Consider the following 22,884-nt stretch of genomic DNA (forward strand, 5'->3'; position numbering starts at 1 on the left):
GATTGATATCCTTGGTAACTTTAGGTATGGATGTATAATGCTGTATTGATCTTATTCTGTCAACAAATTTGTTTAAATCCTATTAATCATGGAGACAGATCATGTTCTTTGTGCCCGAATCCCATTTTAGTGATGCTTTTTAAGATAAACTCTGACTCTGTCCTGCTTTTCTTTAAGGTTTGACTTGCTCTTTGTTGAGGAAATTGAAATACATTTCCTAATCTCTGCTGAAGTAAACCTGAAAATCGAATGTAATTTTCTATGCATTGCCTCAAACTTTTACCTTTATGCTCAATCTCAATTGCTTTTAATACCATTTCATGCACAGGTTCTGAATCTACATCCTGTGTCAGCACTTTGGCCTTTCTTCTGAAGGTTTGGGAATCATCTGACATGTAAATGTAAGACCTACGTAGCTTTAAAGTGTTCATCCTTAGAGTAGTGTGCTCACATGATCACTTCCTCAATGCTGGGCTCTCCCTGGTATTCCAAATGCATCAAGGTTGAAAGGCATTTCTGCTGACATGTGCAACATTACATGAAATAATTGAGGAACAACAAATTGTATCTACATGAGAGACATATTAGATAGTAAATTTAAATGATCATAATAGAAACATCAAAAACTGAAATTGTTACTTATAAATATGACTACCTTTCAGTGATTGATATTAAATATGGGGTATTTATTTAAAAAACAACAGTTAGCTTAGAATGAATAAAAGAATTTCAGAGTTGGTAGAGAAATTAGAAAATGTTTAGGGCTAGCCCCCTGCAACTAGGTATAAATTTTGTTCTCATTGAGGCATGTTCTTTCTGATATCTGAACAGAATAAATAAATGCAGAGAATCTGTAAATCATATTTGGCTGAAAACCCTCTCCAAGGAACAATAAATATTCCTTTGTCAAGAGAAACCTTTCATTTCTTCCTTGATCGCCCAGTGTAGATCTGGGTGACTTTTCCAGAATAAGATCTAATTGTAATTTATTGTCTTCAGCCCAGGCCCTTCATGTCTCTTCCTACAGATGCTTTCCAAATCCTGAATTATTCTAAGCCAATTTCATGTCTGTCTTATTTCTTTCCACTTTCAAACTTACTCTGACAAGCATGCCTTGTAGGAGTCTTTGAGTTCTTTGTGCCTGAGGGCATATTCACAGTCCAGTACTTTCAGAAAACCGTTGTCGCCCCCTTCACCCTACAAATACTGTGGAACAAAAATGCTTCTACAGTGTAATATTCTAAATAAATAAGTTTACTTTATTTTTGTAGTATCTTCGAGCAACTGACTACTGTCATCATTTTAATCAGAACCAGTCCTAGGTAACACTGTTATGTTGATAGGTTGGCTGTGGAGTTTTCCTTGTATCAGGCCTCTTCCTGTCTTCTTTCTTTCTATCTAGCTAGCTAGCTACCTCTCATCTCTATAGACTTAAGGGTTCATGTATTTTTTCCTAAAGGTCTGCTATCCATTACCGTCCTTAACTATTTTTGTGCTCGAATTGTCTGGATTTGGCCAATATAAATTTTATCAAGCTGAGTCTTGCGGCCTTTTTGTCATTAATCTTGTTTCCTTTCATTCTGAAATAAAAAGATGTTTCAAACTCAAGTTGTATGTTACTCGAGCAAAATCCTATATAATTTCTCCAAGCAGACCTGATTCCTTTTACAGGGTAATGGTATTAGTAACTAAGGTCTGCACTAGGTGTGCTCACTGTCATAGTGTCATAGTTTCTAGACCCATTCAATAGTCACAGCTAGGAAATACACACACACACACACACACACAAAAGTAGGTAGATAATATATGTATATATATATATGTAAGTATGTAGATACGTATATGCATATTCACACATATTTTTAAATGGGATTCTTTCTTGTTTTCTTTTCTTATTCTTTTTTTTTTTTTTTTTTTTTGTGGCACACAGGCCTCTCACTGTTGTGGCCTCTCCCGTTGCGGAGCACAGACTCCAGACGTGCAGGCCCAGCGGCCATGGCTCACGGGCCCAGCTGCTCCGCAGCATGTGGGATCTTCCCAGACCGGGGCACGAACCCGTGTCCCCTGCATCGGCAGGCGGACTCTCAACCACTGCGCCACCAGGGAAGCCTCTCTTATTCTTTATTTATTTCTTACTTCCTTCATAGTGAGAACCAGGGCTCTCAAAAGCCATCAACATATTTACTCATTTGCTCCATCTATAATGTATTTAAATATCTTCAGAATTGCTTCAACCACATATATATGCTTTCTCATTTCTCATTTCTTACACAAAAGTTAGTACATAATAAATGCTCTTTGCACCTTTTCTTTTTTCACTGAACTATGTATCCAGGAAATCCAGCCCATACCAACTCACAGAGGTATTTCTCAGTTTCCTTTATGGCCGCAGTGTATTCATTTTGCGAATGTAGCCGAGTTTATTCAACCCATCTCCTGAATGCAGTCATATAGGTAGTTTGCAATATTCTGTCATTTCAATAATGCTGCAATGAATGACCTTGTGTATATGTGTTTTCATGTTATTGGAACCCTACCTTTAGGGTAAATTCCTAGAAGTGAGAGGGTTGGTTTGAAGAGTAAATGCATTTATATCTATTGTATGAGCTCTCTATTCATATTTTTTGCTTCTGTTTCTACATTTCCTCAATTTTAATTGGGGAGACATTTTAGACATGGAAACTTTCTTTGTTACTGTTAACATCTATCATATATAGATGGCAATTATAAGTATAAAATTGAATTAAATTTAGTAGGTTTGGGCATTCATCTTACAAATAGGAAAAACAAACAAATACACAAACATAGGGGTAGCCAAAGATTGGCTTATCGGCCAGTTCCTATGCACATTAGCTGCACACAGTGATGTCTGTTTTATATGCACCCATCTTTGTTCAAGCCATAGGCAATGAGAGCCACACATGATGATTCTTTAGAACTATTCTCTTCATTAGCAAGTACTAGATTGTGCTATACCAGGTACCCATGTGTTAAGTGTGAATAGAGCCCCATGTATTCACATAAATGCTGCACTTACAGAAAGACTGAAATAATCCCCCCATGGGTTGCAAGTAGGCTCTTAAGGTGCTTTGCTAAGTCCCCTGATTGGTCCCTTTTCCTTGGCCCACCAGTTTTCTCCTGCAGTTGTTTTTGGTGCAAGAGATCAATTCTGATCCTCTTCCCTCCGAACTGGACCTTGATTTCAAATCTGATTAAATTGTCTTCTAAAATGCACTATTGAATTTTAATGGACATAGAGAAAAGTACACGTCAATTTACAGCTTGATGAATTTCCACAAATGTGACAAGGCCCTAACTCATGAAACAAACAATTATCAACACACCCAAAGCCTCCCTTTGTACCCCCTTCCAGCCACTACCCTCATGCAAAGGAAACCATTATCCAGACTGCTTACATCATAGGTTTTACCTGTTTATGCATTTTGTACAAAAGGAAACATAGAATATATAATACATTCTTTTGTGTCACGTGTCCTCCTTTTGCACTGACTGTACTGCTATTCTGCACTCAGCCTTTGTGAGATCAGAAACCTCTCTGTACTGTCACCAGGTTATCTGCACTGACCCGGGGTCCAGCTCAGATTCAGGTTGGCCACATACGCCTTCATTTGGCATTAGCTCCTTGACATCTCACTCGGCAACCCGGAGCTGCTTCCAGGTCTGAGGGCTGGGTACACTTTGCTGCCCTGGTCAGTATTCCCAGCTTTCCTCTTATTTACATGGTGCTATGACCTTGGCTATATTTTCTCCCCTATGGAAATCCTGAGCTTTCCGTGCGTTCCCACAATGGCATTTTTGACACTTTTCTTCTTGCAATAGACATAGGTGTGTGCAACATTTGTCGGTATTCACTCGATAAATATAAATTAAGAAAATGAACATTACTGTTTAAGAAATGTGCATCTAATTATAACTACATATACAAATATCCACTAAATCCCATAATTCAGTCAATCTGTTAACAAATATTTACTGAGCACATTCAACGTGCAAGATACTGTCCTAGCTGGGGAGGCCCAACGTTTAACAAAACAAATAAACCTCTCTGAGACCCTACATATAATCACCCACTGTATATCTTCTTAGAGCAAAGACAATGGGGACACAGAAACCAAGAACCAAACTTGGTCTCTCACCTTCCCTGATCTTGTCGTAGGATTTGACCCAGAAAGTCTGCCCAGGTAAGTACTCAGGGAATGGCAGCTAGTATTAGAAGTGGTGCTTCATCTTAGTCAAAATGCCTAACGCCTCTGCACTTCAATTGAATCAGTTGAGAAATATATCTGATTCTATTATGTATCCACAGATTTTATATGATTGAGGGAAGAAAAAGAGTTATTTAGTAGTAAGGGTTGAGTGTGTGTGTGTGTGTGTGTGTGTGTACGTGTTTTATTTCATTATCACTTACCCCAACTTCAAACATAAAATAATTACCTGAATAATATTTCTCTGGTCTTTAAAATAAAAAACAAATGACATTGACATTACTGCTTATTTTAAGTAAAGGTACAGTGTATACTGTCTATTACTATTCCAAGAATAAAGCTGTCAAATTATATTGAATACACACTGACCTTTTTATTTAATAAGTCTTGTGAAAAACCTATTGTGTGTGTGTGTGTGTATATATATCATCTGATATCACATCATAAAATCCCTTCTAAGGGAAAGGAAATTTCTCTTGTATTTTTTCAGTTCTGTTATCAAATACTTGTTTGTGCCAGGATGAACGGAAACAGCCTGAATAACTTTATGATACATTCACAGCCTTTTCTGTTGCTCTAGGCTATCACATACAGCTCTATTTTCCACTTTGTATACTGTAACAAAACTGAAAAATACACAGACAGGAAAGTCACTGTGCAGATAGAATGAACAATTGTGCTTGCTCTGTGCATAGGATGAATAATGCCTTCACCCTGGGCAACTTAGCTTTCATATATGAAGTGCGGGGGATGTGCTTCTTAACTTTCTCTGAAGAATACTGTGAAAGCTAACTAATGAAACATGATGTTTTCAAACAGATGCTCTTATACTCCAGATGAAATGAACAATTACGTCTCAAGATGCAACTGGAGAAAGCTGTTTTAGCTTCAGAAGAGCTCTTTTCTTTGCTGATAGAAGAAATGTCTATATTGTTTAGAATGCATGTTTTCTAGAGTCGAGTTTTTAATAAAGAATACAGAATTAAATGATGTTCATAGTGTCACATGGTGTTTAATTCAGAATAAAGAGCTATGTGAGGTTTGAAACTTGGACACTTTTTAAAGGCCAAACATTCCTCATGGGTGGGTTGAAGCATTGGTTTTGAAAAGCATCTTTGGCTCATTTGTCACCTAGGAGAGAATAATTCTGAAAATCTCTCTTTGAAGTTTTGCTTGTAAATAAATGAATGCAGAGAGTCATCAACCAACTTCTCACGGTTTGACCGAGGAATATTTCCTGAGTTCATGTGGACAAATGTACGATTCCTCTTAGAAGCCATTGTCTTTCTTATAAAACCATTCCCTATTCTTCAAACTGTACACAACACTGTCAACACTGCAGTGGTAGCAAATAGGTTTTATTGGCCTGAATTTATAAAGCTCTTTTCTAATAGTTAGGTGTAATGAGTTGAACTGTATCCCCCTAAAATTCATATGTGGAAGTCCATCCCCCAGGACCTCAGAACATTATCTCATTTGGAACCAGGGTCGTTGCATACAGAAGTAGTCAAGATGAGATCACGCTGGGGAGATTTGGCGTTCGGTACATGTGACATTCCATCATGTATATGTACAACCCATTACAGTTAAAATGTGGTGGTCACCCAGTTTTCTGTGGACAGTGAAAGAAAGAACTGAGGAGGGCCATGGTGGCGAAGGTCACAGGCAAATTAATTAGACAGCCCTGGTTTCAAATCCCGGCTCCACTGTTCATTCACCATGTGTACCAGGGAATGGACTGCCTTCTTTAATCCTCAATTTTTGCATTTGTAGAATGGGCTTAATAATAATAAAATCCACATCACCATATTTCAGTTATTTTGCAGATTAAATGAGGTAAACCATCTCAGACACTTAATCAACCCTCAAAAATGCTGATTCACTGTTATAATTTATTAGCTGGTACAGGTAGAGTTTTTTGAATGGCTCTGCTACATCACAGGAGGGAGTTTCCATATATTTCACTCACTACTGCTGCATATTAATATGACTATAAACCATTTAAATGGGAATTACAATAGACCTGCCGTCGCATCAAAATGTATCAGTGAAGTTCATGGGAGAAATGCCGTTTCTTATCTCAAATAATCTTTTCTTTTGGAAGTACAACCTAGTTTTTCTAGGAGGAAGACTTTTCTCCTTCTCTAGGCTTCTGAAAAGGCACTGATGCTAACTGAGTGAACTGTTCAGACAATCTATCAACTCAACTTCTTATTGCCAGAATGATAATACAGCTTATAATTAAGCAAGTTTATTCAAGCAAACAAAATTTATTTGCCAAGACGTTTTAACATTCTATTAGTTCTTTCTCAAAGTCAACATTGAATAAATTAGTTACTTGGCAAAATTGTGTGCATAAGTGACACACGTAGTACAGATGTCCCCATGGTCACCAGGGGCACAAACATACTTAAAGTCACCCAAGGTGACCAGGCTTTTGTTTACAGTTATTGGAGTGATTTTTACTGTCATTATAACTAGATTATATTCTTCTTGAGGACAGATCTATCAACCACTTACTTGAGATCTTTAAACCACTTTTAATATTGTGTTCTATGATTGATGATGATGTTAATAATAATACTACTGATAAATCATTAGGAGGAGGTGAAATGAGAGGAAGATAAGAAGATAAGCCTACATTTATGGCGCATTGTTGTAAGCAATTTAATCTATCCTATTTTCACAAAACCCCATAAGGTAGATACTATTGTATCCCTTTTACAACTAAATCGACTAAGGTCCATAAAAGGTTGATTAATATGGTTAAATGTTCACTGTTACAAAGTGTTAGAAAGGGTTCTGATATTTCAAGTCCAGCTCCAGAGCCCACACTCTCTTGTTCTATATTGTATATGCCATCAGATTGTTTTCATTTAGTCAAAATAAGCAAGTGGTCATTATAGTAATGGTACTTCTTGCTAAACCAAAGAAAGGTTATGTGGCTTCATACTGAGTACTGGGGTCAGTATACCTGGATTTGTGGCTCAGATGTAAGTAACATCACATCTTTCAGCATCACATCTTTATCTTCAGAATGAAGTACTTCAATTTAATTCTACACTCTTAAACATCTATTTTGTGCTTGGCAGTGAACTCAGTACTAAGAATATTAGTGAGATGTGCCCTAGAGGACTGCATCAACTCCAACATTCTTCCAAAGGTGGAGAGTTCACATTATGTAACTTAAACATTACTGATTTAAAGGATATGATTTCAGAATTCTAAAGAAAAGTCAGCTTTTTATCAATTTGTACATTATCTGAAAATCGGGAAAGAGACATGATTATGTATAGAGTCTCACTATTCATTCCTTCCTATTTCAGTAGAAGATTCATCTGCTAGTAATGACTTCCTGTAACAGAGAAGGACAAACCTGACTCCATATTGGATCTATTCCTTTAGCGCTAACCTTTGTGCTCTGTTGCCTGTGCTTAGTCAGGCTGGCTCTGCACCTTTGTAATAGAATGTTGCCTACAGCCTGAAATATACATGAGAGTCCATTGTCAAGGCTCTGCCTCCAAGGCTTGACCTTTAAAGATATAACACTTTTCACTCATAGAGAGATAAAAAGTTGCAAATCAGAGAATAACATTTGTCTTGTTGGAGGTTTATAGGTACATTGCACCCTGGCCTACATGGACAGCTGCAAGAACAAAGGATTCAGGGACCAAGAAGTCTGCAACAACCAGCCACGCCCCCTCTGCTTTTAGCATAAAAGCAGCCTGAATTCTAACTCCCGCACAATGGCTCTTTGGGAGACTAGTCTAGCCCCTCATCTTCTCCCTCTGCTGACTTTCCAAATAAAGTTGCTATTCCTTGCCCCAATACCTCATCTCTCTCTCGATTCACTGGCCTGTTGTGTGGCGAGCAGTGTGAGTTTGGACTTAGGAACATTCCCACTTTTCTCTGCATCCCCAATTTCTTGCCTGCGTAACTAAGGACACTCAGTTCCTCAAGAAGCCTCGACTGACCATGACCCTCGAGCACTCTGAATGAAGCATTTTTTGTGTCTGTTCAACCTGTGCATCCTCTATCCATTAGGACACATATAGTCATACAATATAATTATAAATTTAAGTATTTAGCATTACCATTAGATTTTTTTGCCCCTAGAAGGCAGTAATTGTGTTTATCTCCAACCTTCAGTAAATTGTAGGCCCTCAGTAAACGCCTATCAAAGCTGATTCTCTTTTCATGATCTGTCTGCAATTTGCACTGCAAATTTTAATTCTTCCAAATCTGCCTTCTGGTCTGGAAACACAGGAGCCAATTTTAAGTCCTTTTTCTCACAAGAGTTCTTCAAATATTGAAAACAACACACTCTATCTTTAACGTGTATACACATCACTTGTGTATATTTTTTAAGTTGAAGTATAGTCGGTTTACAATACTGTGTTAGTTTCAGGTGTATAGTAAAGTGATGTGGTTTTTCATATATATGTATATATGTATATATACACATATATATACATGCAATTCGTTTTTTCAATTCTTTTCCATCATTAGCTATTGCAAGATATTGAATATAGTTTTTGTGCTATACAGTAAATCCTTGTTGATTATATGTTTTATGTATGGTAGTGTGTATATGTTAATCCCATGTTCTTAATGTGAATGCTTTTAAGCTGTAGATTCTGATTTGAAAGGTCTGTGGTGGGTCCCTGAGATTCTGCATTTCTAACAAGTTCCCAGGTGATGCTCCTGCTGCTGCTGTAGAGACATCTTTGAGCATCTGGCTTCCGAGAGGCCTCGCACTCTATCTGCAGCTTCTCTACCTCCATGGCTAACCAGCAGAATCTGTTTCAGCGAACACTTAGAAGTCTGTTTTGGAGTCTGCTTATCTTATTCTTTTCAACTAGCCTAAGAAGATAGGAAGGAGGACTGTAGTCAAAAATAGGTTATTTTCCTTGATTTCCAAAGTTAATAAAAGTGAATTCATTAAACTAATTTAAGGGAAGCATCATGGTCATATTTTCACTGAAGTTTAATAAAAAAGTATGTGAAAGACCTGTCCAGATGCAATTTGTACTGTGGTGCATAGGACTCCATGTGACAATTAATAAGATCACAATTCTAATGACATAAATTAAGTCTGCATTCTCAATTATACTTGCAAATGAGTTATTAGTCATTTCAGGCTGAGATGCACAGATGTAATATAATGCACTTCCCAATGCATTAATAGAGAAAAGCTATTGTAAAGTGAAAGTAACAGGCTCTTTTGAATTTTCAAGAATAAATCCAGTATAAAATACTATGGTAATATATCTGGAAGGCACAAATTTATAAAGTCAAATAACAATTAAGTGGTTAAAATGAGTAAGTCATTGTTCTAAACTCTTCACTATTGTTCTAAATTCTTCATTATTGTTCTAAATTCTCTTCATGATTGTTCTATTATTGTTCTAAACTCTTCATTATGAATTATCAATTTATACCAGTAACCTGTATTGAGATAACTACTATTGAGGAAGGTGAATTAGTTATTATTATTATTTTATAGATGAGGAAATTTAGGCATAGAATGGTTAAGGAAAGAGCCCAAAGTTACACAGATCTATGTAGCCTAGTTATGACGACTGGCCTGCGTGGTCTGATTCCAGAATGTACCATTGGGCTGTTATTTTCATGCCTCTCAGGGGCTGCAGCCACACGAGCAGCATGGTTTACTGTGCTCTAAATCCCCCCTATAGGCCTCCTAGTGTTCCTCTAAATTCCACTAAGTTATCACTTGAGCAGAGTAGAGACATGCACTTTAAATGAGGGAACTGATATTTATTTATTTAAAATATTTATTCAATATATTTGTAGGTACCTATCTATCAATATGTTATATAAATTTGCATTCGCTTGGAGTCATTTAGCTTCATGTCACTGAAATCCAAGCTTGATCTGATAAGAAAAATATTAGCATCTCCATTATTTGAGTCCAGAGTAAAATAAAACACCTGAGAATATCCTTATGCTTAATGAGAACACTCTCCCTTCCAGAGAGCTCTCCCAGCAATCAAATATACTTAAAAAAATTACAACAATGATTACATATATCCTCTTTTATCTCATAGATGGAAAACACACTAGACAGAATGAAGGATTATATACTGCTATTCCATTGTCTGTAAGAAATCTTATAAGATTATATCATTTTCCTTTTCCTAACTATGTATGCCAACAATTAATTATTAATTAATTTTGTATTATTATTATTAATAAATATTATTAATTATTAATAAATTATTAATTTATTATTATTAATAAATTTTTATCTTCCAAATTTTTGGGAAAAAACTAAACACATAACCATGTTGGTTAGAATGGTTCTATATACGTGTATACGTGTAGAATAGTGAGTCACAAATTGACACAAGACAAAAATCTCATGACCTCTTAAAATGAGAATCTCACAATACAAATGTGTATTTAGAAAGGTGATCAAAATTCACTAGTAGAAGCATCACAGTATATGCAAAAGGATCTGGACCATCCACTCAACTTATTAAAACTCATGAGACTTTAAAAACACTACCTATCCTAAGAGAGGTGTAAATAGAAAAATCTATTTCACAGAAATAAGAAGCCTATTCTAAGTTCACCTTGGAAATTATTTTCTTCCATACAATTCCTGAAGATTTTTTACACTATTTATATCAAGGGTCATTTCAGAAAGGGTTTAATGCAGACAATTTTAATTTTATCTATTTATTTCTCAATAAACTGTCTATAAAATTATTCTGAATATGCCTGCCTGGTCCATTTCCCCAAGTGTCTGTTTACAGCAACAATGCACCTGTGTACATAAACAAGCAAGGGAAATTCCTATCTATTGGTGAAAAAATTCCTTTATTGTCCTAAGTGAAGAAGAGGCTGTTATTATCTGATGGAAGATATATAAGCAAGTGACAGGGATAGTTGTCTTCCTCAGGGTCATATGCAGGAAAAATTCTAGATTTTTTGGAAAGAATTTAAGTACACTATTGAACTGTGAAACAGTTATGTTTTACATCTATAACTGGAACAGATTTTTTAAGTGATTTGAAAAATTAGTGCAACCACTACAACAAATGGTTGAAAAGATAGGACAGAATAATCCATTCATTTTTAAACACTGTCCCTTTACATGGCTCACTGGACACATGGCCATCATTATGGTAACAATTTGTTTCAAGCACTGCAATGCACTTGGCATAGAGCGAGGTCTACCAGCCATGCCTCACGAGCCTAGCCTGCACTGCACCAGCAATGGCCACTCCATTTGTGCATCGGAGAATATGCCAGAGACTCGTCCACATTCCACTTCCTACTTTGTCATGTTTCCTTCCTCTACAATATTTTCAGGTATTGTAAATCATGAATAAGGGTAAACAGAGGTCAACTGGACCTGGAAAGGACAGAGGGAGACTAACAAATCTGGACATTATAACAGACTCTAGTCACTGAATACAAATACTACACTAGTTTTATAAAATGCTTCTAAGATTGGCAATTGATGACATACATTTCTAAATCCTTACTGTTTGCAAAATTTCTTACATAATCTCACTTAAATCTCCCAAAAGGCATCATTCCCATTTCTCAGTTTAGGAATTTGAGGCACAAGGGACTTCTGCGATTTTATAAACCAAATAAATGAGCCCAGATACTTGAATTCAGACCTTTTGAATCCATAATCTTGGCTTTCTCTTTCCAAGTACCTAGTGGTAGCCTAACCTAGAAGGATGTTTTGGGAACGTTTATTATGCAAATATTGGTCGATGGGCTCTTTGGTTAAAAAAAAGTAGAGAATATGTGTTCCCACTATTGACTTGATATTCATAAGATCAAAGAATTTACTAAATTAATCTGTTAACTACTATTTGCTTTCCAGATTTTTTAAATGTTTCAAATTTGTTAGAAACAATTAAGTTTTATGTGCGTGTATATATATATATGTGTGTGTGTGTGTATTTGGGGAGAGCATGTAAGCAACAAAGAGATCTGAGTTTTTTTTCACAGATCTAGGAAATTAATACTCTACTTAATATTGCTTAGAGAATACAAAATTATATATTTATATTCTTGATAAGGATCTAACTATGTAATTTAAATATAATAAAACATTCCTGTTCTGTGGGACTTTCCTTTCAATATATTCAGTGATGACTGATCCCACTCTGACACTATTAATGAAAGGGATTAAAACAGCTTAAAAAAAAGAATTAGGAATATATAAGCATATTCTCACTATTTAAAGACAATTTTAAAAAGAGAAAGAAAAACTGTGTTTACATTGCAGGTAAATTTGTAGTATGTTACTATCCTAAAAAACAATAATAATATGTAAGGAAGGCATTCACTATTAATACTCCAATTTCCTATTTTGGCTCCAAATATCTACATTCAAAACCAGTAATTGAATTACCTAAGCAGAACTAAATGCAGCCACTTAGAAAAACGTGCTGGAATTCTTATTGAATTAATGTTCAATGGACTTTTTTTTTTTTTTTTTTTTGCGGTATGCGGGCATCTCACCGCTGCGGCCTCTCCCGTTGCGGAGCACAGGCTCCGGACGCGCAGGCTCAGCGGCCATGGCTCACGGGCCCAGCCGCTCCGCGGCATGTGGGATCTTCCCTGACCAGGGCACGAACCCGTGTCCCCTGCATCGGCAGGCGGACTCTCAACCACTGCGCCACCAGGGAAGCCCCAATGGACTTTTGATAAGAAATGCTTATATAAGAATACTTCCTTTCTCTCTAACAGATTATACATAGGAAATCTGAAAATACCTTGAAAAGTATGCAAATTAGAGTTTGTGGAATATGTAAATGCAAATTAAGTTTTGGCAATTTTACCAACCTGCACATATTTTCCTTTTATATTGGAAAGGAAGTGCTACATAGAAGGAAATGGCCTTGAGGATGAAGTGTAAAGGAGTCTGTTATGCTTGGTATTATCAAAGAGGAATAAGAAGCTTGACTGGTTTAGCACGTTTAGCAACTCACGTATTTGAGTATTAAATATTCAGCTAAAGTACTCTTCAGAGGTCTTTTCAAGAACCATTCTCATCCACAATGAGACTCATGACTTTAAAATCTTGTGAGGCTGTCGTAATTTCTTATCTACATGACCTATTCCTCACTTATTTTAACGTATCATCCAATGGTCATAAAATAATTCAGAATCTCCATATGGACATATAATAAAAATATTATAATAAAATCGGTCATGGTTGTCCATTTCTACAATCATAGAAAGAATAACCATTGATATTTGTTAAAAACAGTATTTCAGGGATTGAACTTACATTATTTTGCATTCTTCTCAGGTAATCAATCATTTTAGGAAAAAATAGGAAAAGTAACCTTAAAACTTCATCAACTTTGAAATGTTTTGACTCTCTGAAACTTTACATTGTATAAGGTGTTATCCATCAAAAAGCTATCCAATCTTATCTATGTGAGAAATCTTTTTTTTTTGAACTAGCCTTTATTTTATTTTATTTTATTTTTTCTAACATCTTTATTGGAGTATAATTGCTTTACAATGGTGTGTTAGTTTCTGCTGTATAACAAAGTGAATCAGCTATATGTATACATCCCCATATCCCCTCCCTCTTGCATCTCCCTCCCACCCTCCCTATCCCACCCTTCTAGGTGGTCACAGAGCACCCAGCTGATCTCCCTGTGCTATGTGGCTGCTTCCTACTAGCTATCTATTTTACATTTGGTAGTGTATATATGTCCATGCCACTCTCTCACTCTTTTAAGTGCAATATACATTACATTAAACAGTTGGAGTAAAAGAAACGTTGATATTTGATTACCATTTTTAATAAATTTAAGCCCAGTATATTTTTGGTTGAGATTTGTAAGTGCTAAATTTTAATCACTTAGTGCATGTTAAGACATAAGTTCAAAAGTACTGAAGAACTTTTAGGAAACAACAAATTTTCTCTCTTTTAGAATACATCAAAGTGCTGGACTATTTTTTAGATTAGTGAGGGTTAAAATATTTCTACCATAGATCATTAAAGTAAAGTAAATTATGTTGCAGGCTCATTGGCACTTAAGTATATTTTACAGTGTTTAGTTTGTGTCTCAAATTTGTTTTGATTTTTAAAATTTTATAATTAGCTCACTATATTTTCATCTAGAAATAATCATTCATTGCTCACCACGTACTCATTTTTAATGAGAAATACATGATTTTAAAGGAAGCGACAAAATGAACACCAGAAAGGCAAAAAACAATAGCAATACACCCCTTATCACCATCAGAAAGGGCTGAGTCCAGTATGTCGATGTAGCCTACTTCCACAACTTGTGATACTTTCGCTGAATGACCTTGTCTCCCTGACTCAACCACTGGCATTTTATGTAGACCAGAAGAGTCCAAGTCACCCTCCTTAGTTCTCTTCACTTACCTCTCTGTATTTAGTCAGAATGGGACCCTCCCTTACTTCTAAGTGTCTGATAACTAAAGCTCTAGTACCACTGCATTTTAGCAGTGATCTTTAGAGCAGCCATCTTTATAAACTACCTTAGTGCATTATGATAGGAGAGGACTTGACATTCTCTCAACTGTGGGATGAAGACTTTACAGAAACAGAAATCTGAAAGATAGTCTGGAGTCTGGCTGCAGCCACTCAAGTAATTGCATTTTCAGTTAGCACCCACAGAGAGTTAGAAAATAATGAATGCTCTCCTGGAAGAGTTTGTGATCTGAGCCCCACTCATCTACACCCAGTTAGTTGTTTGGTCTGTTGTTTGGTTAGTCATTTGGTCAGTCTCTCTCTCTCTGCTCAACTTTAAGGAAGTTCCTTTCTAATTTTTCTCTTCTACCATTGTTTTTCACAGTTGATCTCCTCTATCCCCACCTTACCTACAGGCTGAAAACCAATCTAGAATATGGTTCTCAATGTCGACCGCACATTAGAATGACGTGGGGAGCTTTAAAATCTCAATGCCTAGACCACCTAATTCCAAATCTCTGGAGGTAGGGCCCAGACATCCATGTCTTAAAGCTTTCTAGGTTCCACTGTGTATCCAGGGTTGAAAACCACTTTTCTATAGATTATGCCTGAGACTTTAAATTATCTTAATTGTGAGATGAAGACTTTCCATAAAGAGAAATTTTCTCCTCTACTTGCTTCCTACCATTTACACATCCCAATATACAAATGTTCTTGCCATACAATCATGGTTTAATAGAAGTTACTTCTGAAGGACTACTCTCTCATACGTACTTTTGATTATCAGGATATTATAAACTTATCTCACATGACAGTTACGATCAGTGGATACTGCTGTGGAAATGACCACCTACCCAAGCCTGGAGCACTAAACTCTGCATACTCACAAAAATTGCTTGAGGATTTTTAAGATGTAAATTCTCTAGGAGTGGGCCCTGGTCAGGTTGAAAATCCCCAGCATTCTGTCTAATACATAAATTGAAAAGAATTTCCTCCCATTCCTCCTTTTTGTTTAGTATTGATGGTTTTACTTGATTTTGGTTATGGTTGCCTTTTAAAATAATTAAACTAAAATAGATCCCTCAACATTTAGTATTTTAGAATAATTTATTTATATGGTGTGAATATTTGAGTGAATATACACAACTTTCCAATTTAATTAAAATAATTTTAAGAGTAAGTGGATTAAACTTTATATTTTTCTCTCCTAATAAAAGGATAAAGTGCCTATAGATCTGTAATAGGGGTTTAAACTACTACTATAATATGAGAATGTTCTTTTCTTACCACAAATCACTGCTCCCACTCTTCTAAATTATTTCTTCATAAGTTCAACAGTTTACTCAAATTGAAGATCTCTGTTTCGAAAAATATCAGTGTCATTAATATAAATTCTACTTACATGATTCTGATATAATAGGTCTGGGTGTGCCTGGTATCCATATACTTTAAATTCTTCTCAGGTGACTCAATGGAGAGCCCAGATTGAGACCTGCTGCCCTAAACCTTGAATAGAAACTGCAGCCTAAGGAAACTTTCTTCAATCAACAAGAATGAATGAATGAATGAATGAATAGCTTCTCAGCGGTTTTAATAGATAATACTGGCAAATGCACACACCTCAGAGTGAGGACTAGTAATATTTTAAAACGTTTAACACTGGGGAGGGGATGCTAATCGTGGTGCCTGATGTGTTCCAGAGCTGTGGCTGGTCTTTCATTTGCTTTCTCTTTAAAAGAAAACTATTTTTCTACCTTATTTTTCTCTTCATAGGTAGCTAAGAAGCTACCTTCATAGGTGCTTCATCCAAACAGTCCCTCATTGAAACAAAACAGAAAACCGGACTGGGGCTGGCTTCCAGCAGGAAGTGAACCGTGTCAGAGTCCACAGTCCCCCTGCCCTGTGTCCATTAGCTCCTCTAAGCACTGTTGGCAATAGACCTTCTTACCTGTCGTCCTTTAAAGATTTAATTAAATATCTTCAACAGAAACAGTCTGAGGCAAATAAGTGTGAGCAGATATAAGAAATGGAAACCTAAGTCAGGAGAATTTCTTTTTCCTTCTATTTGCTTAATTCACAGTTCAGAATTTGCATACAATGTGTACCACGGCAGATCTGTCCTACAGACAAAAATATAGTTACTTGAAATATTGTGCTTAAAGAACTCTAATGTTCTATCATCATTACATTATTTACCAGATACTTTTCTTTTTTTGTTCAGGTTTCAACACAGTTTTATCGGGTGGTTTTGTTTTCTGTGAAATACACCAGAGGTTGGGGGAGGGGACACATTGACTTTACAATATAAGGGTTTTCCACCACTAAGGAAAGGCACGGGGTGGGGCAGGGTAGGGCATATTGGGGATTGGATTCATTTTCCCACCTTCTTTTGCTTTGCTCGCATTTCTTTTCTCTCTCATCAAGTACCCGAGGACATAAACACAAAGAAACAAAAATAGCAAGATGAACCTCCAACCAGGCTACTCCCAAGCCTTTCCCCAGGATGCACCAGGGCTGGGAGGAGCCGGCTAGCTGCTCCCCAGCCCTAGGACACACGGGAGTCTGCTACCATTTTCAAATATCTGCAACTCAATTCTATGTCTTTGCCTTTCTGACAATGACTCACCCAGATATTCCCATCTTGATGGTAGGGTTTCCAATTTCTCCCTGTGTCGCTGTAGAGCATGCGGTATTGGGTCACCCAGTCTGAGCTGCTGTATCTTCCTTGGGTTGCTATGGCACTGATCTGCTTTCGATGGCCAAAGTCAACCTGAAGCCATTGATAATGGTCACTGTCTGATGGAGACCATCCCCCAGCACCTGAATAAGGTAGAGACAAGAGGGTGAAATAGGTATTTAATGTTGAACTTCTACAATTGACAATGGATCATTCTGCATCTTTTAATTGCCTTGGTAGTACCATATTTCACAGATACATTATGAAGTGTCCTTTAGATGCCACTGGGACTTCAACTAATATTCTTAAAGCTGGGTAACACTGATACTCTAGCCTCCTTATGGTGTAATTATGTGCTCATTTTCTCCTGAGCAAATGTCTTCATAATTCCTCGATTAGGTCTTATTAGTACATGTCAAAGTCTAATTGGCTGAGGGTTGATCAATTTACCATGAATTCTTCAACTAAAAGTCACTAGGAAAAGATATGTAACAATCTATTATTTCCTCGTGTAAGGGTTTATCTTTTAGTAGACCATAAATGAAACAAAAAGCCATTATACACAACTCTACAATATATTTTACTTTAGAAAGTTCAGAGTTCAAAGAATGCTAGTGTAGTTCTCAAGATGAGGCCTAATATTGCATTAAGCCCTTGGACTCCTGAGAACTAAGATATATAGTAAATCAGGCAATACATTTACTAACACTTAAGAGGTAGACAACCGATGACTCTAGATAAACACATTTCTAGGAAAATAATTTGAGTCGCTAAATGAAGTGAAACTTCTTTTGGTAAAATAAAATAAGTGACTGGCAAATAGTAAGAATGCAAAAAACATTTATTAGAAAAATAACACTAACATAGAACAAAAAGAGTCCTAATTTATAGCACTATGTAAAATAATTATGGTTGTACATAAATACATTACAGAAAATATGGCATAATGCTTAGTGCTAAGAGGCGATATATTTTTTTGAGTAAGTTTGGTTACTAATGGGAGTAAATAATGGAAAAATATTCAACAAATTATCCAATATACAGTATATCAAAACATGTGCATCACTTTTCAAATAAGGAATTTAAATGCTGACAATAAAATAATTTATTTTATGAGGAGTATGCTAATAAAGATCATTTTGTAAATCATCACTGATATATCATTCATTTCATCATGTTTATATGGCTTATTTCTGCTTTCAGCCATGACAGAATAGCTCTCCCACCACAAAAAAATTACAAAACTGACAAAATGTATACAATTCCCCTTTTAAGGGATTGGACAACAGAGAATATTGGACCCTGATCCATGAGAGAAGATAAACAAATGAGGTGAGCCCTGCCAGCTTCCTGGCTTTCTGCCTGGTTCACTTTCCAGATCATGGCACATGGAAGACTATTCCAAACAGGCACAGCAGCATCACTGAGATGGAGACAGAGCAGAATCCAAGCTCCTGAGGAACCTGGCATTTATAGGACAGAGTACCAGGCAGGGGGCAGCTGTGCAGAGAAGGGGCTCTGGAAATGTACATAGGGTCACCAATGAGTCTCTGCAGTTCAGACGCTGAATGAATACTAAGTTGTGTATTTGCAGACCAAGACTCCACTAGACCAGGTGAGGGGAGATCTGAAGTGAACCACAGTCAGAGGCTGCACAGGGCTGTAAGTAGTCTGATTTCAGACTGGACAAGGTTGAGAGAACTTGAACAAACCTAGGCATTCAGTAGAGATCTCAGAAAGGGAGTAGAATAATTTAATCCTAAATAAGGATTCTAATTCTCATCCTACTGTGGACACATCTGAACAAAGGCTGGTAACAAGCATGAAAAAAGATCAATCTGACCCACAAATAAATTAACTCCTCGGTTGAATGAAACTCAACACTCCATTAAGGAAGACCATGAGACTTTACTTTTCATGAAACTTTCATGAAAACATGAAAGAAACTCAACAAAATAGAATCCATAATGTCCAGTACAAACTTTTTTTAAATATTAGATATTTGGGGAAGCAGTAAAATGTGACTCATAACCAGAGAAAAGTCGGTCAATAGAAATAGACAGAAAAATGACAGATGATGAAAGGAGCAGATCAGGACCTTAAAACAGAGATTATAAATTTGTTCCATATTTGAACAAGAACATATAGATACTGATGAAACAAATATGAAACCTTAATGGAGAAAAGAAACAACAAAAGAGAGCAAAATGGAAATTTCTGAACTAAAAATTATACCTGAAAATAAAACATTTACTGGATGGGCTTAACAGCAAATTAGAAAACTGAGAAGAAAACATTAGTATACTTAAATACAGGTCCATACAAACCCTTCAAACCAAAGCTCAGACAGGGTAAAACGGCTTAAAAATGAACAATACTTCAGTAACCTGTAGGATAACATTAAATATCTTAACAATCATGCAAATGGGGTAAGAAAAGCAGAAAGGGTAGAGACTGAGGCAGAAAAAGATACATCTGAAGAAATAATAGTTGAAAAATATGAACCCAAATATCTGAGAAATTCATTGAACGCCAAGCAGGGTAAATACAAAGAAAAACACACCAAGGCACGTCATAAAGAACTGATAAAAAAACAATGTCAAAGAGAAAATCTTAAAACTGTTCAGAGGGCAATAACATCTCAACAATAGCAATGCAAGCCAGTGAACAAGGGAACGACATATCTGAAATGATGAGACGAACTAGAAAGTGTCAATGTAAAATTCTACATCCAGCAAAAATATCCTTTAAACATGAAAGTAACATAATGATGTTTAGGACAAACGCTGAGAGAATTCATCATCAATAGGTATGCTGTATAAGAAATGCAAAATTTTAGCTTCAAGGAAAACTGGCCATATGGAAATTCACATCTACATGAAGAAATAAATGCTGAAAATGGTAAACATGTCACTAAATATAAAATATTTGTTCATGTTTTAAAATTTCTGTAGAAGATAATTGAGTGTTTAGAACAAAAATAGTAACAGTGAATTAGAGGGTTTATAACAGATGTAGAAGTAAAATGTATGACTACAATAGCACAAAGGGTAGGAAGCAAGAAATAAATATACCATACTGAGTTCCTTATGCTACATTTGAAGTGATACAGTATTACCTGAAGCATTAAACCCTAGATCAAGGGTTTGCAAACGTTTTCTGTAAGGGGTTAAACACTGAATATTTTAGGCTTTGCAGACCATGCTACCTCTCTTATAACTACTAAACTCTGCTGTTGTAGCATGAAGCAGCCATAGAAGATCCAGAAACAAGAGTGTGGCTGAGTTCCAATAAAACCTTATTAATAAAGACGGGGGCTGGCTGGAGGGCTGTAATGTGTCAACCTCTGCCCAAGATCAACTTCTGAAAAGAGAGGAAATTTAAAAATCTGTGCATTTTACTATATCTAAATTATACTTCCAAAACATTTTTAAAAGATTTATGTATATAATGTGTGTGTATATATTTAGTCTACATACATGCTTTCTATAGAAAGTGTGTATAACTACCTCATAACTACTTTCTCAGTCTTCATTCTCCTATTTCTTCAAACCACACTTCTACAAGAATGATGTTTCGAAAATACAAATTAATCATATTTACTCCCAGACCAATATCTTTCAATTGATCCTCATTGCCTCCAGAAATAAATGGCCCACGCCTTCACACACAAAAGACATGCCTGGAACATGCCCTCTATACCTACACAAATCCTCCCTCAACTTATCCTGGGGAATTCTTATTTTTCCTTCAAGGTTCAGCAAGTTCACTCCAAACATCACCACTGCAGCGGATGCTGTGATACGCCATTTTGGCTCTCCTTTATGACTGGGACTTATTCTTTCAGATATTTAGAGTGCTGTCAGAACACAGTAGTTAGCTGTAATTCCCCTTGAGGAATTTCCTTCGTAAAAAAAAGAGGCATTTTACACAAGGTCACCTCCCTTCCTAGGTCTGTACAGATGCAAGGATGGGCCAACCAGGGGCTATAAAGGGCCAGTACCCTTGCCCCAACTTGGGAAAACTCTTAAGGGTCACTACGGTCTCAGAGGTCCCTGAGGAATTAGTTGAAACTTCCATTGAGATTGCATTGCATCTCAACTACTTCCTCTGCCTATTTCTGCTTCCTTCCCTTCTCTTCCACAGGTTTTCATCCTGAAGGTACTCCCTAAAAAATTTCCTACATGCGCTTCTCCATTTCAGAATTTGTATCCTGGGAAATCCAGTTCACAATATTTTCTTGGAGCCACTTTCCTTATAATCTGCTCACTAACAATATGGGTTAGTTGCCCCTGCTTCGTACTTTGTTATTTTTATGCTGTTTTTTTCCTATTGTAGCATCTAATATTTCCAATATTCATATATCATCCACATGTCTATTTTACCGAGAATTCTGTAAAATTTTGGAGAAGCCATAGATGGACAATATACCTAGCCATCAAGAGATCATAAATACATTTTCTTATCTGTTAGATATATAATTCCAAACTTTGGCAAAATTCTATAACCAACTGCACATAAAGTTCTATCTGTGCATTATTAAAAAGGTGACTTGGTCATTGAAGTAAACAAGCAAATATTACTGTGAATAAAATGAGAAAAATATGTGCATTTGATTGATGAAATTTAGAATATGTCCCCTAGCTAGTTTTTCCAAAAAAAAAAAGAATCCAGAATAAATTTTCTTAAGTTACCCATTTTTTGCTACATTACAATTTTTCAATAAGGAAGCAATTAACATACAGCTACTTAATCCCCTTTATCTCATTACTATAAAAAATGAATTTATTGTCAACTTTAAGGGAAGCAAAAAATCTAAAAGCAATGAAAATGTAAGTCAAAACTTATTCCTTAGCAGAAAGATATGTGGAGAGAATAGTGATTTGCCTCAAGGAGAGGGCAAATGTCAGGCTTTCATGAGGAACATGGTGAAAAGATGGATGAGAAGTTTCTTGTTTCTCTTTGATCTCTCTAGCATTTAATTTGGGGAAGTTGATTACTTTGTTCATTTGGCTTGTGACATGGGTAACCTCTATTGATCCAAGCATTAAGAATGATACCTCCTTCATGACAAAAACCTCAGGAAATGGTATATAAGACAGCAGAAGGGCTCCCCCAATATATCATGGAGAGTATTAAGAAAGAGGGCAAAAGTGTTCCCAGTGAATATTGTGGTAGCTCAAAGGAACTACCTTTGAGCTTTGAGTGGAAAGTAGAAGAGGAGGTAAAGGAGGTGGAGATACTGAACATTCATAAACTCTTAGCTTCTAAGATTATCTAAGAATAACTCTTATCTAGAAATAATAGAACCAAATTAGATAACTAATAAATTGTTACAGTGACTTGAAAGGTACATACTTACATAGAACACCTACTCTTCCCTAAACACTAGGAGGCTGTTCCCTCACCCCCTTTTTCTTCCTCTTTCTCTCTCTCTCCCTCTCCCCTTTCACCTCCCTCCACCCCTCCCTCTCTTTCTCTCTCTCTTCTTTTTTTCCTCTCTCTCACATACACACATTTCTCTCCCTCCA

The 22,884-nt window shown here is 36.3% G+C and overlaps 1 protein-coding gene across 1 annotated transcript in view; it reads right to left on the reverse strand.

Moving 5' to 3' along the window:
• Window positions 1-22,884, reverse strand: part of CNTNAP2 (contactin associated protein 2) — a gene marked incomplete at both ends in the record, with an annotated part of 2,009,686 nt that overhangs the window by 1,331,510 nt on the left and 655,292 nt on the right. Inside the window, one exon of the mRNA XM_082661728.1 lies at window positions 17,303-17,496. Coding sequence (XP_082517854.1) covers window positions 17,303-17,496 — 194 coding nt within the window. The remainder of the gene's footprint in view (window positions 1-17,302; window positions 17,497-22,884) is intronic.

The sequence above is a fragment of the Grampus griseus genome, assembly GCF_964374135.1.
Source record: "Grampus griseus genome assembly, chromosome: 9".
In the NCBI taxonomy this organism is placed as follows: Eukaryota; Metazoa; Chordata; class Mammalia; order Artiodactyla; family Delphinidae; genus Grampus; species Grampus griseus.